The sequence below is a fragment of the Athene noctua genome, chromosome 20 (genome assembly GCF_965140245.1).
Source record: "Athene noctua chromosome 20, bAthNoc1.hap1.1, whole genome shotgun sequence".
Taxonomy (NCBI): Eukaryota; Metazoa; Chordata; class Aves; order Strigiformes; family Strigidae; genus Athene; species Athene noctua.
This window is the reverse complement of record NC_134056.1, coordinates 199,431-219,389: the sequence shown is the minus strand read 5'-3', so window position 1 is coordinate 219,389 and position 19,959 is coordinate 199,431. Positions and strand designations below refer to the sequence as shown.

Genomic DNA, 19,959 nt, shown 5'->3' with positions numbered 1-19,959 from the left:
CGGGGGGCGCCGCGGCCGGAGCGGGGCCCGTCACCGCGCGCGGGGCCGCCGCCGCCTCGTCTGCCTCCGGCCCCTTTGTGGCGGCCTCGCCTCCCGGCCGCCGCCCCCCGCGGGCCCCCCCGCGCCGGTTGGACCGGCCTCTCCCCTCCCCGCTCGGACCGGCCTCGCCCCGCGCCGGGCTCCCGGGGCTCCCGCACGCCCCAAGCGCAGCGCCCGCGGGGCGGGGCCTGCCGCAGGGCCCCGCGCAGGCTCCGCGGGCGCTGGGCGCGGGATTGCGGCGCCCTGAGCCAGGGCAGCGCCCGCAGCGCTGCCGTCGGGGGTCGGCACCTGCCCGCGAGGAAGGAGAATCGATTCGGCCCACTTGAAGCAAGCCCGTAAAACGGCCCGTGCGGACTGGGACTCCCTCACTGCCTGGGCTCCAGAGCTTGCTGCTCCTCGTGTTCGCAATCTACGCACGTTCCCGCTTGATGGCTCTGAACTGCCACAACTTCCCCCGAACCTTCCTAAAAACTTGATACTGCAGAACGTTCTGTGCATAGAAACTGCACTTCGGTTATTAGCTATCACCTCTGGTTTTGAAAAGGATCTTTTGAATTAATGTGAAATTTGTCTTTATGACATATTTATAATTTGCTGGGAATCTTGCAAAGAAATAATCAAATTTGAAACTCTGCAGTATAAAAATGTTCACTTTTTAGCCACTTTTTATCAACAGTTTAGCAAAACAAACTCTTATTTCACTGTCATTGCATATCATGGCCATCCTTAGAAAGCCGTACCGTATAGAAGTCACGTATTTGTAGTTTTTCGAGCGGTTTTAAAGATCTTAGGGTTTTGAAGAAATGGAGGAAACCAGAATGAGAACACTTTGATTAATCTAAGGGCAAATAAAAAGGTTTAAAGATACTGCATTAAAACAAACTCTATTTTTGTTCAAGTTACAGTGTGGACCAGTAGTGGCTATTCTAATAATAAATTACTTCCATCATGAAAGTGAATGTCTGCTATGTCAGAAAAAAACCCCATCAAAATATATTACAGCCATAATTCTGTAGGCCTTAGGCTTTCTAAGTTTCTTGTACCTTTACTGTATGGCCTGGGATTCCTGCAGGGAATGTTACTGCCCCTTAGTTACCGCTGTGTTGTCATTATTTTCCAGTTGAACTGGAAAGCTTACTCCTTTCTGTATCTAAAGAGAGAGACACAAAATCAGGGACTGCAGTGGTTCTTCCAGTGCACTAGTTTTACAGTTAAGAATTGGGTTTAATTAAACCAGAATGTGATAATTCTATTCAGTTTTGACAGATTTTACCAATACACCCATTAAATTTTCTTCCAACTCACATACAATTCACAGTCCTTAATTTCCAAGGTGCTTTCCCAGCCCACAGACGCCCGGAGCTGCTCAAGGGCAGGGAGCGGGGAGCGGGTTGCCTCGAGCGTTTGCCAAGATATTGGGGGGCTGTTTTCTGTGCAGATCAGTGTCTCACATTGCAGTCAGACTGCTGACAGAGCCGGAAAGGTGATTCCCGGCCTACATTACTGCTTGAGTATTCTCATTTTAAAATTAACATCTTCAGATCCTTTGCTTTTGTAGGATACAGGTTTCTAACTTGCTGTTATGCCCCAGAGCACCCAGGTTCTTGGAAATACAAGATTTCCTGAGGATAAAGTTCTTTATTTATGGCCATATTATAGATATAATCTGTAACCAATTTTAAACTCTTTAATGTATACTTAAGATCCATCGATTTTAGGTTTAGGGCACTTAAATGGCTAAAAATTCTACCTAATGAAGGAGACTTAAGTAGAGACTTCTCTTGTGGTGTGTTCTTTAGTCATTCGTGTTCTCTTAAAGATGATCGCCTTGTAAATAAAAATATCTGAAAGATCAAATAGAACCAAACCCTATTTCTTTGAGGGTCCTCTTTTCTGAATAAGAAACAACATATTATTACACAGATCAGCTTTCTGATTAAGTGCTGAGTGCTTCTTTTGTCTTTTTAAAGCCCTCTAAATGGCCTGTTCCTGGAAACTTTTGTATATGGGTCATTCCAAATTGTGTATGACACAGCTGCCTCATTTCTTGAGTCTGTTGCAGTTTTGTGATTGGGAACAGTAAAGTTGTGCCAATTTGACAGGTGACAGGGAGCTCTTATTTGGATGTGCCAAGTGCCTGCAGGGTGTCCCGGTTGTTTGGATAAAGTTCGGTGTTTGCCGTTTGGGAAGGATTGGAAGAGAAAAATGGGATTAGCCTTGTGTGGGCATCCTGCTCGGACCAAATGGTGATGCCTGTTCCCTGGATTTGTAATACTGTGGAGTTCATTGCTTTTGTTAAAGGCTTTAGGCTGCATGATGTGATTTTCAAAACATTTCATAGTTGTTCCATTTGCTTTTTGTACTGAGAATCCAAGAGATCAGCTTATATTTAAATCCATGATTGGAGAATAACAGATCCTACTAATAGTAGGATACTAATATCCAGTTATTTCTGGCTGTGAAAGCTGACAGTTGTCTCCACCAGAGTAATTCAGTCAGCAAGGAGTGGTCTAATGTTAGATTTGGCTTTGAGAACTAGTAGAACAGCTGGTCATAGAAGTTAACTTTGAGTCAGTGGTCAGAAGCTCAAGGTAAGCAAGATAGGTAAGAACATGCCAATCTTAAAAAGGCAAACTTTGAGAAATCAAACTGGTTAGCTTTTCAGACAGTTGCTGAATTCATTTGCCACAAGAGCTTTTGAAACAAAAATTAATTTTTTTTAAAGTGTCTGTGGAGGAATAGCAGGAAGAAGAAGAAGAAGTGGACAGATTCAGAGAAGAAATGTTTTAAAGAAAAAATACCACCCAGACTTAAACACAAAAGTGTTTATACAAGATCTATCTCAGGAAGTCCCTAAACCACAGCTCACTGCTGACAGGAAGCTACATCTGGAAAACAACTATTGTACCTTTGCCTTTTTCCTATATTCTTTTTTTTCTTTTTTTAAGCATTCTCTGCCTTCTGACACTGGATAACATACATTTTAAAATGTTGAAATCAATCATTACAATATTTAATCTTCTATGATATATTTTTCCCGATTTATGGGAAAAGCATTAGAAAACAAGTTGGGTTTTGTGGAAAAATGAAAAAAAAAAAACCTGGCAGTACTCTTGAGAAAATCTGATCTATTGGAAGGGAAAGCTTGTGAGGAAGCTCCAGACAGCTTCAGAATTTTTTAAGCTGTTTCAGTTGTAAGAGAATGATTTGCACCAGTCTGAGGTGAATTTGGGCATAAATTCCTGAACATAATTCCAGCTGATTTACTGGTAACTTTTTCTTTCATACACTGATACCTTATTTTGAGAGTTGCTTGGTTTATGCCACACTTCTTTGTTTGGTTTTCTGTATTGGGCTTCATTGCTACAGTGACAAATCTAGGATGATTAATTCCAGTGATGCATTAGGGTGAGGTTACTCAGAAGACACCAAAGGATTGTTTCCTTCTTTTAGTTTTGGTAAAGCTAAGTAGGAAGCAAAAATACAATTTTATTTCTTTCATTAAACATAGATGAGAGGAATGGCTGAAGGTGGGTTAGTTGAGCTAAGCAGGTTTCTTTGGTGTTCCAGGTGATGGTGACTTTCTGAGAAGTCTCAGACGTTTACAGACACTCTTGAGTGGCCTTTTGGATTAGCAGCCCTGCTTCTAAAAGATTTTCTTTTGAGGTCACCAGTGTGCTTGGTGGGGAAGAGCAAAACTTTATATAGATCAGTGGCAGTCTTTGCATGAGATGCAACATGGTGGTAGGCTGCTCAGCTGAGGATTTGGTGTATCAAAATGTAAGAAAGAATGTCTTTTAGGAATCTTTTATTTACTCTGAAGCAATTTAAATCAGTCATCTGTCAAACTGAAACGTGCTTCAGGCTCAAGTATCAGCTGGCTGTATGAATATTTCCTCACTACTTACAGCTCCCGTTAACAGGACTAACTGGCACTAAGCCAGGTCTGGATATGTAGTACACTTTGTGTGGCCCTAGTAAGACCAGAAACAATTTGATGAACCGCCCAAGGGAGTAGCTTGAGGAAGCTGTCTTGGTAAAATGTATTATTGTCGATTTGATGCATCATTTTTGTTTGTGTAATTCTCTGTTAAATGTTGGTTTTCACTGATACTGATTACAGCTTTTCTGTAACAAAACACGTGCACTCTGTTAGAAGATGCACATTTCTTATTCCTTGTCTCCAAAAATTGGATTTGGATTTTGACTAACCTAGACCTCTAGACCGAAAGGGGTAGGCTAGTATTTAATTTCTTACTTAGATTATTCAGTGCTGTACCTGTAAATTTTGTGAAAAGAATTTTGATTCCTTCTAGATACATGCATCAAAAGTAAAATTAATTTCATTGTGTTAGGAAAGAATATATTCTTGGCCTGTGCAGCTGTCTTGTTTGCATATGCTAAAATGATTCCCCACAGCATATGTGTTTTACCTAAATACATGTTTTACAAATAGTATTTTTCACCTTCATATTACTGTAAAAAGTAGAGTATTTAGTAAGGGCATGACCTGCTTAAATATCTGTCACAACCAGTATTCTCTCTCCGGTGTCTGTCGGCATGCATATAGTACAGTACGGAGGCCAGTTCCATGGCCACATCATCAGGTTACGGAGGATGGGAAAAAAATCACACAGAAAAGGGGCCTCTGCAGGTCATCTGGCTCAGCCTCCTGCTCAGTGCAGGCCTAACTCGAGAACTGGATTAGGTTACTCAAGACCTTGTCCAGCTGAGTTTCATAAACCTCCAGAGATGGGGATTTGCAGCCTTTCTGGGCAATGGTGTAGTGCTCGACTCCTCTTAAAATGATTTTTGGGGGCTGTTGTTTTGTTTTGTTTGTTCTTTTGCCTATTCTAGTTGGAATTTCTGTTGCTGCTGCTTGTGTCAGTTGCTTCTTGTCCTGTCACAGTTCGTCTCTGAGGAAGAAGGGAGCACAGGCTCCTTTGTGTTAGGGCAGCGCCCACAGCCGGGCTCTGCGCCTCTGGCCCTGTCTTCTCCAGGCAGCGCCGGTTCTTGGGCCTGTCCCGCTCGCTCAGAACTGCTGCTCCTGGCCCGTGCTGGCCTGTGCTGGCCCGTGCCCGCCGCCGGGCTGCAGAGGACGGCGCAGCAGTGTCGCAGGTGCGGTCTCACCACCCAAGTAGATAGAGGAAGCATCTTTAAAACCTTTTTGCAATGGAGCTGTATTCCGTCTGGATGCCACCTCTGCGCACGTAGTGACACTGCATTTTGTAAGAGACTACCGAGCAACATCTCCTGCCATCTGCGTGTTATGACCTGCCTTGAAAACACAGTTAAATTTGTAACGTCGCTTTATTAAAAGTTATAGATGGCTATAGAGTTTCTTTTCTCCTTGTAGGGCAGATTGGGGATATCTAACCAGCTGATGTATTCAAGCTAGCAGGCAGCTAGGGCACAGATAGGTGTTGCAGCTCCTGAGGAGGCAGAGGGAACTGAACCCTCTCTCTTTTCCTGAGCTGAGGATCATTCATTCTTTCTTTCTGTAGGTACAGAAGGAGCTAAAAGAAACAGGGCAGTATAGGAGATGCTCTCGGCAGAGGGGATCAGTGCTGGAGTTTTGTTTTGATTTTTATTGAATGAATGCTTGATTTTGAAGATGCTCATGCCTTTCAAGGGACTTGTTTAGGAATAGTGTAGTTGCTCATTATATCCCATTGTTGAAGCTATTGCGTGTACTCATGCACATACTATAATGATGACAGTGTAATTTCCATTACTATTGTTACCCATTTATAAAAAACGTATTTGCTGTTACTGTGTTGGTTGGAACAAATCTTTTCATACTTTATGGGAGTGTTGTCTTTTATAAACTGATTTTAAATTGTGTTCTGACAGAGGTAACGGGCTGCAACTATTTTTTTTTTTTTTTTTTTTTTTTTTACTAACTGTACATAATACCAATTTTTGTTTGCAATTACATCATCTTCTTGCCATGAAGTAAAACAATTTGCAGAATGTTCACTTCAATTGTTGAATTATTTGGGGGTTTGTGTTTGATTAATGGAGATAGAGTTGTATATTGGAGCTAAATTATGCAGAGCTATGTTATTATGTTGACAGAGTTGTTGGACCCATGAAGTACATTTGCCTGAATGGTGCCTAGATTTCATTGAGGTGAATGCTGTCTACACTGAAAACTTACTGGAGCAGTTATTCCAGTGAATGTCTCAATTTGGATGTGATCATTTTTGAGGAATGCTGGGCCTGTAACAGTCTATCTGTTCCAGAGTAAATATTCCAAAATAGTTTGTCTATGCTTTCCAGGTATGGACAAGCCCAGAGTGGTAATGTGGCCCTCCATTCCTGTTTTCTGCTTCTGAAACCAGAAAAGAGAGAAACTGATATTTGTATAGGAAGCATATGCATGATTATCTAGCTGTATACTTTTATAAGCTCAATTTTGCTTATATCTCATGATAAAAGAGATTGCTTGAAGTACTTGCCTTGGGGTTAAAATCCATGTCAGTTGTCTGCTTGCATGTGCATGGCCTCGCTGCCCCAGATTGGTCCTTATACCTGCCGTACTCCAAAGTGTCCTACAGCAAGGGACGAGCAGGCGCAGGCCAGCACCCTCCCCACCTCTGGCACAGCGTCACGCCTGCGAGGGACCCCTGGGGACCCTCTGGCCCAACCTCTGTTGAAAGCAGGGCCATAGGTCACATTATCCAGGCTCTTATCAAAGCCAAATCTTGAATATTTCCAGCAAGGGGAGTTGCACTCCTCCTCTGGGGAACCTATTCCAATATTTAATTGTTCTCACAATGAAAAACTTTTGCCTGTATGCAGACAGTTTCCCCGTTTGCCTCTTGTCCTGTTGCTGTGTATCCTCTGAAGAGAGTATTCCCACCTTCTCTGGAGCGTTAGTGTGGATTTTGCCAAGCAGCTTTGCTGCTTTAACAAGAAAATGTAGACAGAGTCGATACTCTGAATCCTTTCCAATGAAGCCACACAGGGTAACAGTTTAGAGATTCTGATTTAAATATACATACACAAATCTGCATCTGCCTCCCTATTGAAAGAGGTCATCAAGCCTAACAGGAGCTGAAAAGTTAATTAATTGTATAGTTTACAGTTTCAACATGAAAACAGTTGTGGTCCATATTTCCCATATTTCCATGTCAGGCTATTTCTGCTTTAAAACAATTTAAATAACTATTTAATTTGTAACTTATTTAAGAAAGGCATCTATTTTTAAAGTTTTCCCTTTTCCTTTACTTATATGAGAATTTGTATAAGGAAAATTCTTTTCTTGATATGTTTTTAAGATGCTTCTCATTACTCTCTTTGAAGGACTGAAGTCATGTGGTTTGAAGCCGTAATTGTTTTCCCTTTCATGGAGATGAATGTTCACAAAACAACAAATACAGAAAATGTATCTTTCAGCTCATCCTTATGTTGAAGAAATAATGTTCCAGAAAGCAATCATATTAGCTGCTTCCCCTCATAGTAGCAACATCATTACAGGCATTGCTTTTACCAGTGTTTTTGGAAAAAAATCTTTTGTGGTATTGTGAGTGTTCACACTCTCATTAGGCTGATGGTATGCAGGGGAAGGTGGCAGAGAATGGCAATTGCTGTTCTGGAATTTAGAACTGTATATGTAAAAATTATACAAAACTTTTTTAATTGGGGGATTTTTTTTTTGGTCTTTTTGACTTGATCTCGCTACAGTCCTGCATTTGTGCGTGTGCGTGATACCGGTGCTGTGTTCTGGCCGGCTGGCCTTGGACAGAAGTGATAAACCTGGTCATAATCCCACTTTTACTTTCCTGTGAGTGATCCCATTCACTTGGCCACCGTGCCGGCAATACGTATTACAAATCACATGTTGTTACCTTGGCAGAGATTTCTCTTCAGTTGTTTTTAGAGTACTCCAAGTCCTACCAAGGTTAACCAGTATATACATTTGGTTTTGTAGAAAAATTTTCCAGCCTTTAGTCCATGGAAAATATCCAGTCTTCTTGAAACCAATGATACCACAAAACTGTTGGCTTTTCTGACTATGAGCTAATCTTCTAAGAATGGTGTCTTTGGTTTTACAGACTGCTGACTGTAGTGATTTGGACTTTCTACCACTTACTTAATTGATAAGTTGCTTTCTCTCTGTCCTCTGCTTTATTTAGTATGATACAACCACACTACTGTGTGTGGGAAAAGGCTTTCGTAAGCATAGCTGACTACAAATTGGAAACATAATTGTGCCTCTTCTGGTTTTCCTATCAAAACAGTGTCATTATTTAACTTTTGGGGAGAAAAAGGGTAAATGATTACTTTCCATAGGTTGCCTTCTGTTCTACATAGTGCCAGTACGTCTTGTAGCCAGTGGTTCCTGTACTGAAGGAATGCTCTATACCCGGACAGAACAGACGTCCAGGTTACACTGCAGCGTGTGTGTGTTCAGGGCCTTGTGGGTTGTAAATATCTCTAGAAAGTGTACGTGATAGGGAGACAAAACGTGTAACTTTTTTTTTCCTTCTCCTATACATGTGTTCGTGGTTGTCACAGTAACAGTACAATTTACCAAACAAATGTGAAAGATTACTACAGTCCTTGATCAAAATGTTAAGCAAGGATAACAAACTGAAGTCCCCAGGCTAATCTGAAATACTTCCCCATCAGCTAATTATTCTTTGTTGCAACGTAGTGAATGTCTGACTAACAAAAATTCCATACAGCAGCTGTTTTCTAACTTATTTGCATTTGCAGAATTGCACAGACCCGTAGCAGAGCACTGTGCCCTGCAGTATGAGTCAAGTATACAGTAGTGGTGTCCTTTAACCACTTAAGTTGGGGGGTTTTAGCCCTACTATTTCACCGGATAGTTTTATATCCATTATAAAAAGGAGGAAAAACAAACAAACAAAAAAAGAAGACACAGTTGAGAATGATGAAGTTTTCAAGCTTTGTCTGCACAGCATTTTTACTGTCAGTTTTGCAACAGTGTGTATTTGTGAGACAATTGTAGGTACTGTAAATTTTGGATTACTGCTTGTGCCTGCATACTGTTTTAAACCCCCAAAAGAGATTTGAAATTCTGAATTGCTGAGAATAAATGGTGCTGCTATTTCTACAGGCTGCACATTGCTACCTATTTTATATAGGTAATTTAAACCCCACTTTTGATAAGTCTTCCTGGTCATAATATTTATTTTCATGAGGTCTTTCTGACAGGGAAATGCTCTCTCTCTCACTGAACTCGTGGAAAATAGAGGATAACAATAACTTGCCCAGGTCAAAGAAATCTGTGACAGAACAGAAAGTTTGAACCTGGGTTTTCTGAATTCCAGGCAGATGCCTCAAAAAATGGATTTCCATTTGTTTCTGCTACTGCAATTTACAGTAATACCATCCCAGCTGTTCTCATCGGTATAACTTTTTACATGTGATCTACTGGACTGAAAGTATTTTGTCTTTCATAGCATGTTATGTCAGTCTGTCTTAATGAGGAGCAAATCACGCACCATAGCTGTTCATGAAAATTTTAAAGCTTATATGCTTGAGCTGAGCTTGATCAGAATTGGATGAAGCTGAATAACAACTGATTTCTGGAAGTTTGTGTTTATTTTTATTAAGAGCATGTTGTTAGTACCCATCAACTCTGGGGTATTCTTATTTAATATCTGCCTCGGTGCTATTTTCTTTTTCTCAGAAGCCTTGGGTACTGAATAAGGAAATAATAGGAGGGGCTTAACTGTGAATCAAGACACAGACATACAGACTTAGGCTTGCATCCTGCTGAACACTGAAGTTCCCCATAAATACTTTATCAATAAAATTTAGCCTTGGAAGTTGTTGTCTGGTGCATGGAGCGTCCAGAATGTGTGATCTGGGTAGTATTGAGTACTACGTTTCAAGGTCACTTTTTTGTTGTCCTTCAGTTTCCCTGTCTTTAAGCTGTCGGTAATATTACTGGTTTGTTTGAGCTCTGCAATAAAAATTTAAGAGCTAGGTATTACAGTCCTTCTTGCCAATTTCAAAATAATCGGTCCCCTTTACACAGTGTGATTTCCATTGATAAATTTAGTTCAGGATTATTTGGCCATGCTCTTCTTTAGTCTGTGTTATTATTTCCATGATACCATAAACTAATGAACACTGTGTCATCTGCATACAATATCCAGCTGCAAAATTAGTTCTAGTAACAATGGAGACAAGTCAGTATCACTGGAAAATGTCTTGCCTGTGGAAGCAGCTGCCCATGAGCTCACCCTCTGGAAAATATCCTGATGGCTTCACATCTTAGAGAGCTTTTTTCAGTGCACAGTAGCACAAATGTAAGCCAAGGTTTGAAAAGCTAGTGCTGTGTGTTTTCTTTGGCATATGGCAAGCCTGAGCCTTTCCTTTGAGAAGCGGGTCTTAAAGTCTTCTGCTGAAGGGAATAATTTAGTGATTCCTCTGAGCAAAATAAACTGATTCTCATCAATTCCTATTGTCACGTCTTACATACAGAAGAGTACAGAATGCCACTGCCCAGATGAAGGCTGGCAACACTTAAAAAAAATCATAAGAAACTAATCATCATTCTTGCTTTAAAATGAGGGAGGGAGAGAAGCACCATTGAAAAGACTCAGCTTAATGTGTATTTACAAATAATATGTTCTGTTTCATTCCAGCATGTTACATTCAGTTTAATTTTTCAATGGCATCCATCAGTTTGGTTTCTTCTTGCACCCCAGTACCCCAAAAAGCCCATTTCTTTGTACTTTTATTTGTAATTTACAGGACTCATGCTACACACACACATACACACACCCCCTACTTTTTATTGTTCGTGTATCTCGTTGGTTCTTATAGCAAATAGAATTTTTACAGCCTTTACTCTAACTACATTTTGATATGCCACTTGACAAGAGGGAACAGGGGAGAGCTGCTGTATGGAATCTAAATCTAGGTGGGATCTCCCGGTCACGGAGAAGGTGACTCGGACTGGTTTTACGCCACGTCGGGGTGCTACGGAGCCATCCCAGTACTGCGGAAGTGTGGGCTCTTTCCCCCGTTCTGATGTGTAAGGTGCCTGGTCCACGTTGGCAGTGTGTAAATGTTTGTAAAGCTAGAAGTCCTAAAATAAATGAATTTTTCACACACGTGCAGAGCCTCTGTACTCCTTCCCTGCATTCATACAATTGAAATACTAATACTGATTATTTTCAAAAAAGGTGGGTGTTACTCTTCCTCATCTTCACTGAAATGCATTGTTAGTTACTGAAGTAAATCGGTGAGCATGCATTAGGTTTTCATAGTAGCTTTTATGAATTTTGCAAGACTGTTACAGAGTTATCTTTCAGGTTTCCAGAATTAAAAACTAAAACTTTCTAGGCAATCTCAGTGATGACTCCGTTTCGAACTTGATGATTGTGTATCATATGCACTTCCCAGTCAGTATTTTTCCCCATGTTTGTGATTGCTTTCTAACTGTTCTAGGCCTGTAAAAGAAGCCCCCTACAAACCATAATGATATGTGTGAAACTGAATGGTGTGTGTTGATTAAAAGTAATTGAGAACCATTCAAGAAATGTTACGCTGTCTGAATTCATTTCAGCCTTAAGCCTGCCTTTTTCTTTCTTAGCTAATTTGTAAAGGTTAGAGTACCCTACATCAGACACTAACTCTGCAAAATACCTGCCTGCCAGACACTAGACACAGGTATATTTCTGATCATGAAGATAGCTGACATCTTGCGACGTGACTTCTGTATATAATAAGCTTCTTTACCAACAAAAAATGACGTTTTGTCTAGTCAGCCAGTGCTTTGGAAAAGCACAATACAAATAAGAACAATCACCATTTTTGGCAAAAACAATAATCAGCATCTTTCTGTATTTACCGAGAAATCGAGGCTTAGGCAAATAACTATGCCCTTTTTTTGATTAAGAAATTCACAAATAAGGCCCTTTTCTTCATGTTTTTTTAAGTCGTCACATAATCAAAACCTGCATATCATCCCTTTTGTCTTCTAGCAAATGCAGCCTGGAGCCTCAGCCAGAACAGGCACTACTAATCACTAAGTAGAGCCTAGTGGCAGGCCTAGGAGGCACCACAGCGCAGTGCTCAGCTCTGGTCGTGGTGGCCGGAGGCCCTTGTGCGTCCTGTCAGCTCTCTGCAGGCTGCCCGGACCCCTTGGCGGTTCCTGGCACCTGCCACTTCCTTTTTCAGTGTCCTTGTGGTCCTGCAAGCGGCTCACCGTGGACATTAGTCTGTATAACTGCACATGAGCAAAATAGTTTCTGTCCTTTTTTAAGAGGTGTCACAGAACTCAAGCGCTAATTATGAAATTTTTCAAGGTACAAATCCAGAGCTCTCCATTGTTTAATGGTCCCAGACCACAGTGGGGGGTAAATAGTTGCTGGCTGTTACATTCATTAAACGTTATGCAATTATTTATGTTTGAAACACTTGATCAGTTGGTCGATTGATTTGTTTGTTTCAGGAATTTATCTCTTGGATTTAATCTACATTGATTCTGCATATCCCGCTTCAGGCAGCATTATGGAGAATGAACAAAGATCCAATCAAATGAACAATATTCTCCGAATAATAGCTGATCTGCAAGTCTCCTGTAACTATGGTTGGTAAATTTTGTTATACCTATTAAGCCTTAAGTAAAATGTCTTTAGTACAGCATTGTGGAAGTGGGTTTTGGCCCTTTGTAACGGCGACACAGGAGGCGAACGTTGGTAGAGTTGAATACTAGAAAGGGATGCAGCTTCCACTTCTGTGCAGTGTCACTCTTCCTGATAAATTGGGCAAATAAGTGTGTATTCTAAATGGTGAGAGCTGGAACAGAAGTTGTGCAGAGTTGACTGCTATGTGCAGACTACAAATTACATGCTTCCAAGTACAGCTACTGCATTTGGGTTCCCTTTGCAGCAGGTACGGTGTCTTTGGAGCATGAATGTGTTCATTTCAGTGTCAATTCATTGTTAGTATCCTGATGACATGTCCCCCTCCTTAAATACGTTATCGTAGAGACGCAGCCGATTGGCCTGGCCTTGGCCTGGAGCCGGGGCAGCTTTGAGAAGCTTCTCCGAGGGGCCGGTGCTGTCACTGCCCCCGCCGTGCGCTCAAGCCGGGGCAGCGACTGAGCGTCGCTTGTCATTGCTTCAGCTGAAACCAGCTGGAAACCTTGCGAGCAGCTGTACAACTAAATGCATTCTGAATATTTAAATGCTACAGTTTTGGGGAGTTTTGACCAGAAAAAAATTAAATGTTAGATTGTGAGAAAATGAGGTGAGAAATTACTTGTGTATGCTTAACTATCCAGCCCCTGTCCTTTGTGGTCAACTTTGGTATCACAAAGTATTTAAAGGTAGGGACGAGGCATAATAAGGTATGATTCTGAGCAGCTAGATTATTGAGCTGCCATGTTCTTATTGTGAGCTCTATTATTTTGAGTTTGAATACTCTGAATGACAAACAAACCTCATGATTTCACCGCCCCTTTCCTTTTTATAGTTTGGCGGCTTCCTGCATTCTTACACATTAATTTTGAGTGCTCTTGTTAAAATCAGAATGGAAATTAAAATATGGCCTTGAAGAAACAATATTCAAGAATAATGGGTGCCTTTAAAACAGTTGTCTTTACGAGAGCATAGGAGTGAAGTTAGATACTACAAGGCATGTTCCTGTCCGCCAGGATCCTGCGTCAAAGGATTTTTCCATCATTCTGAACTTAGTGTCTGTCTGTCTTAGTATTCAGCATTGTAATTGTTAAGTCTCTTCACTTCACGTTCATGTGAGAATCACTAACAGCCATGGCGGCAGGCTTTAATTTCCCCCAGAACAGTGAGCATAAAAGTCAAGCAGGGTTTGCAGCACATAAGTCTTTTCCACTTGTGAAAAAGCATTTAATGAAATCCACCAGCTTTCATCATGATGAAATGCACCTGCGTTTTCCTTAAAAACTGAGCATCAATTTAGGTCACTAGAATATTGAACATCTTCTTAGAGTCATGTTTCTGCCTGATTTATTCTTCAGAAAGGTTCAAATTCCCTGCTTCCATTAAGATAACCATAAGAACCAGAAAAAAACCCCGAAAGAATAATTCACTTTGTATAATGCAAATGTTTGTCTTTTTTCGTTTGAACACTCCACAGATCATCTTACAACACTGCCCCATGTGCAAAAGTATTTGAAGTCTGTCCGTTACATTGAAGAACTTCAGAAATTTGTAGAAGATGACAATTATAAGTAAGTACTATTCTTTTCTTCAGGTTTTGGGGAATTTAGTGGAAAGATCACTTGACTGTTAGTTTGATTAAGAGCTGAACAAAGAGCCACTGGCTGAAGATGTTTTGGGGTTTGTCTATTGTTCTTAATATTTTATTAATGGAGCTTATAATACCAGGATGCCAGAGTGTCTTCTTATATGTCTCTAACCAGATTTCCAAAATTAAGTACCTCTGTAAAAGTTGAAAGCAGATGAAAATCTAGTCTTTATTCTGTTACATGACAGTCGTATTCTGGGAATTTTGTTCAGGAACCCCAAAGTCACCTCCAAGATGTCCAGGATTGACTCGATGCTGTTGTAAATAATACATTAAAAACATCTTCCAATTTCAAGTTACTGTTTTTTATAAGCTGGTACTTAAAATATGAAGCTGACAGAGGTTTCAGCATGTTAAAGCAGTGCTTCCAGAAGAGGTGGAGGAGAGCAAAGCCACACAGTGGTGTGAAACAGACACCATGGAGCACATTGGTCAATATGTGAACACGCTCTGGTTAAAGGAAGTGATAATCCCTGGCCAGTAGTTCTGAAAGAACTGGCACATTAAATCATAGGTCTAGCAGCCAAGGTTTTAAATAACCAAGGTAGATGGATTGCTATATAATTAAGTATTGACAAATATAGTACTTGTATTTAGGTGAACAGAATTAAAAGTACTCAAGGCAAGCAGATGCTCAGTACTATGATGGTGGTATGAAAGATCTTAGAATATGTTTTGGAGAGCAAGGTTGCTAATGAACTTCTTCTAAAAAGTCTTGTTACCAGTTTTATTAAATGCTTCAGTTAAGAACTTTGTTTCAGAATTTGTGTGTACTTAGACCATATGCTAATAAAACAGTATTGGAAGGGTTCATTGAAGTAGAAGATGATTTGGATATCACAAAGGAAGAAGAATCAGATGCTCTGATGACTGAACTGATAGTGACTCAAAAATCAAAATGTTATGTATTTATTCTAACAACAGTTCATGGTATTGATCAGTAGATGTCGGTCAAAAGTGAGATACAGCCATGAAAAGACAAATTCATCCCTACTCCCTATCAAATACAATGTTTCTATAAAAAATGAATAATTAATACTGCTTTAAAAGGAGCTGGTGAGACCTTATGCAGAGTATTGTATGCAATTCTGGCCATCCATGCTTAGAGTGGGTTTAAAAAATTTCTGGTGCAATCAGGTGAGTAACACCTGATCATGTAACACCAGGCTTAAAGAGCTAGGTTTGGCTTTAGCCTAGAAAAGGAGGAGTTTAGGTAGTAGAATCACTTACATAGAAACACAATTGGGAGAAAATAGGAAGGGTAAAGAGCAATTTAAACTAAATTGTAATGGTAGCACAAGATTAAATGAATACAAAAATTTAGAAGCTAAATGTGGAAATACGGTTCCTAATCATCAGAGTAACGGAATTCTGGAACAGCTTCTTAATTGGAGTAGCAAGCCAAGTAATTAATTTTAAGTTGAAACTTGATTGGTTAATGAAGTGAAAGCTACCAGTTAGTGTTTGTGAAAAGGAAAGAGCAGGTTCAGTGAATCAGAAGACTGTGTACTGCCAGCGTGGGGTTCACATACGTACGAGGAGAAGGAGTGACCTACCCTGACCATTCTACATTTCTCTGCAGTTGGAGCCGATATTGCTGGCGTGCAGATGCAAACTCTTGTTGAGGCAGCTCAGGGTAAAATGGTGTCACCATAACAGAGACAAAAGAGCCATGTTTGAGCATAGCACTAGTCAAGCGCTTTGTCTCTTCAGTTCTGAAGATAACTGCAGCTGGTCGTAGCTCCGGCTGCCAGAGCGGTCCCACGTGGCGCTGGTTCAGGGCGCTGTGCGGGCAGTGCTGCACCAGTCCTCAGCCAGATCTGCCCAGAGGCATCCTGGTGGTAAATGTCTGTGGAACTTTGCTTTTCCTGAGAGAATAATTCTAAAAGTAAACCCTTTCATACAAGGTATTCTTTTGGAACTTCTCTGAGTATTATCAGGACATGTTTCAAGTAGGGCGAACATGTCCAAGATTTGTCCCCTTGCTTAGGGTAAACTTCAGCAAAAGAAGCTGAACCAGCACTGGGTAGTTCATTGCAAAAGGTCATACTTGGTTATGGTTTGATAGGTTTGTGCTTTTGTGTCTGGTTGATCGCAGATACTAAGAATAGTGATGTTTCTGTAGGAAAATTATTTGGGGGAAAAAAATGTGCCGTGAAACAAGTGGTTTCTGTAAGTGTATGATACTATAACATAATATTTGTAAAAACTACAAGTCATGAGTAATTCCAGTTTAAATTTGAAAATCATTTTAACTTCAGCAGCAGCCTTGCTGATAATGCAGGAGTTATTATGATAATGCTTTAGTTATTTTTGAGACTATTTCAATCAAATTTAGCAGTTTTCTTTCAAGGCTTCACTATGGCAAGGAAAAACTGGGCTGAAGTCACAAGAGGTATTAAAAAGAGGGAAAGATTTGATTCTTAGCACAGTAAAGTTGCTGCAGTTTATATACATTGGAGAACTTTGGCCTTTTCCCACCATGTTTCATCAGAATAAAGCTTTAAATTAGAGTCTGTATTCATCAGAACTCATCATAACTACCCTTAAAGAGAACTCTCATTCCTCTTCCATCTTTGTATTTGATAAGAAGTTTTTGGATTTTATTTCGAATATTTGATTTCACATTTTCCTCTCAGTTTTCCCTAATGGATCTTCAGTTTCATAGCATTTTCTGGTCCCATGCCAGAAGAAACTGTAAGCCTTAAAAAGGCAAGGAGTGCTAAGTTTTTTGTAGTGGGAAAGAATCTCCTCTCTCTTTCCAGTGACTGCTCTTTTTGAGCCAGGGACAGCATTAGTGTGTTCTGAAGAGATGTGTGCTTGACCTTTGGCAGGGAGAACAGAACTATCTCAGTACCAGGCTGTCAGGGAGAGAAGCTTAGACAGTTGCCCTAAAATGTGTTGGCAGGATCCCAACACGTTACGCCAAATGAGAACCTCAATTACACTGAAAAGGAAAATTTGGCAGCCACTTTATATAAACAAAGCTTTTCTCTACAATTTTTCGTGCCAGTCCAATTGCTTACTTTAAGTTCGTGCTTGTCAGCAAGTAGGAACACTCCAGAAAACCCCTGACAATGATGTCATATCCTAAAAATAATAGATCTTTCTTGCTGAGCCCATATACTGCTCTCTGCAAAAGCGGAGAAATTAGCTAGTTTCAAAACTAAGGGGGCAACAATGGGACCTAAATCGTCAGGATTTCTTCCTGTTATACCCAACATGTATTGCTAATCATTGTTATGTCAGGACATCACCAGCAGCCATTGTGCTTCAGAGATACCATGATGCAGCTGCTGCAGGATCTTCTTCCTCCTCCAGGAGTGTAAGAGGTGACCTGAGGAGAGTGCTTGCCCCCAGGTGTGGAGTTTTTCCCTGAGCAGCACCTTGCCACATCCTTTCCTAACCTGCCACGCCTTGCAGCGATTCCAAAACAATTTTTTTGGCTGACCTGGTATCATTAGGTCAGGCCTGGTATTCTCCACAGCTGTTCTTTGAGCAAAGCCCCTTTGAAGGCTGTTCTTTGTGATACAGTGTTATCTGGACAGGACCATCAGGATTGGAATCCATTCTGTAGGCTGCCATCTATACTTACATTTCAGTTCTTCACAGCATATTAGGCAAGACACTGATATTCCAATATGCTAGTAAGATGATTTACAAAAAAATCAGTTCAAATTTAGATTCGGATAGGCAGGATGCTATGTGAAAGCATCCAAGAGAAAATAATAGTCAATTAAAATATTATACTGACTCCTAACAATGATGGCGCTATAAAAGGGCCAGCTGCATCACATTGGTTTTAGTCTTATGGTGACAGGAATTGTATGGCAGGTGCTTAAAATATTAGTATTTATAGCAGTGAACCTTGGCCACAGTCCATCTTAAACAGGCCTCTTGGGCAGCTGTATTGCCTGGACCTTTGCTACCACGAGTTGTCAAAGGCAGGGCTAGGGGGAAACCTTACCGTTAGTCTGAGATTTGTGGTGCTCCAGAGGCCATATGGATCCATAGCTGTAGTTGTGACCTGGCTGCCTCTTCCACAGGACATTCTCGGGGACAGCGAAGCTTCCAGAAGGTTTTGGACCTACTGTTTAAGCGCTACACAGGCAGCCCAAAATGTTCCAGATGCCAGATCCATTTTGCTTCGTACACAAATACTGATCAGAAATGCCCTGAGTGACAGCTTTGAGGACTGCACTGCTTTATTCCAACTTAGATCTTCCTTGTCTCAAGAAAGATGAATAAGTTTTGTTCAACCTCCTCATGGAGCAGCTAAATTTCTTGTTCATGTAAGGCTGTTCTCTCTCTTCATTCACTTGCTTAATATAAGGAGAATTGAGTAAAAGTATCTTTTCTGTCCTAGCAGCAGTTCCGTCCTGTACTGGAGAGCATACTCTCATGAAACTGAACGGTGTTCAAGACTGGCTACCTGTTTTGTTTCTTGCGTTGTGTTAGGTTCCTCTTTTCCTGCTTATTGGGAAGGTTATTCTTAAATGAGCTACATGGCGGCATGCAGTACCAGAGTGGTATTTAAGACAGGTTGGGACAGAGGTCCAGCTTTACAGAGCATACCATCCCATTCCAGAAAACATTCTGAGTATCAGGCTTTAAAAAATAAATAAATAAAATTGTTTACATCATCTTTTCACTGTGCAAGAACAAATCCTTCACATACTGTCCGTATGCCTTGTTCTTTAAAAGCTTTGTCTTGATTCTCAAAGGTAGATAGGTGGTTTGTTAATTCAGTGAATCTCTGTGCTGATTTTTTTTCCTAGAGATTCTACTTCTAGTTTTTGTTTCACCTTGGATTGTTAATACTAACTCCATACTTTTGGAATTTCAGTTTCTAACAGGCAGTTTTTGAGGTTGATATTAGGATTTATTCTGGCATGTCTCTTAGCTGAACTCTTGCTGTATAATTTTGGAATGTTGACATTTCATATATCAGCACCTAGACCTTGCACTAAGACTAGGCTTCCTCACCATGGTAAATCAGAAATGGTGTTTTTGAAAAGAATTTCTGAAAACAAAAATTCTAACAGTGCTGTGATATTGGATGAATATAGTGACTTGTAAGATGACTTTCTGATCCTCTTGGCTCAATGTCCCAGTGGAGAGCGGTGGCGAGCGGTGTCCTCAGGGTCGGGGTTGGGACCAGCACTGTTGTACATCTTTGCTGGGGACACGGACAGTGGGATGAGGCACCCTCAGCGAGTTCCCACCTGCACTGAGCTGTCTGGTGTGACCAACACGCCGAGGGAAGGATCCAGCCAGAGGGACCTGGGCAGGCTAGGGAGGGGGCACGGGCAAACCTCATGGTGTTCAACAAGGCCAAGGGCAAGGTCCTGCCCATGGGCCCATGGGTCAGGGCAATTGGGCGAGGAGGGGATGGAGAGCAGCCCCCAGGAGAAGGACTTGGGGGGTTTGGTGAGTGGAAAACTGCCTGTGAGCCAGCAACAGGCACTCACAGCCCAGAAAGGCACCCGTGGAAGAAATTCCCCCCTGTGAGGGGGTCAGGCCCTGGCACAGGCTGCCCAGGGGAGCTGTGGCTGCCCCCTCCCTGGAAGGGTTCAAGGCCAGGTTGGACGGGGCTTTGGGCAACCTGGGCTAGTGGGAGGTGGCCCTGCCCGGGGC

The 19,959-nt window shown here is 41.2% G+C and overlaps 1 protein-coding gene across 2 annotated transcripts in view; it reads left to right on the top strand.

Annotated features, from left to right (window-relative positions):
- Nucleotides 1–19,959, top strand: part of RALGPS1 (Ral GEF with PH domain and SH3 binding motif 1) — a 101,578-nt gene that overhangs the window by 56,920 nt on the left and 24,699 nt on the right. For both annotated transcript variants that reach the window (XM_074923394.1, XM_074923395.1), the window contains 2 exons: nt 12,485–12,622; nt 14,152–14,245. In XM_074923394.1, the coding sequence (XP_074779495.1) occupies nt 12,485–12,622; nt 14,152–14,245 (232 nt within the window). The remainder of the gene's footprint in view (nt 1–12,484; nt 12,623–14,151; nt 14,246–19,959) is intronic.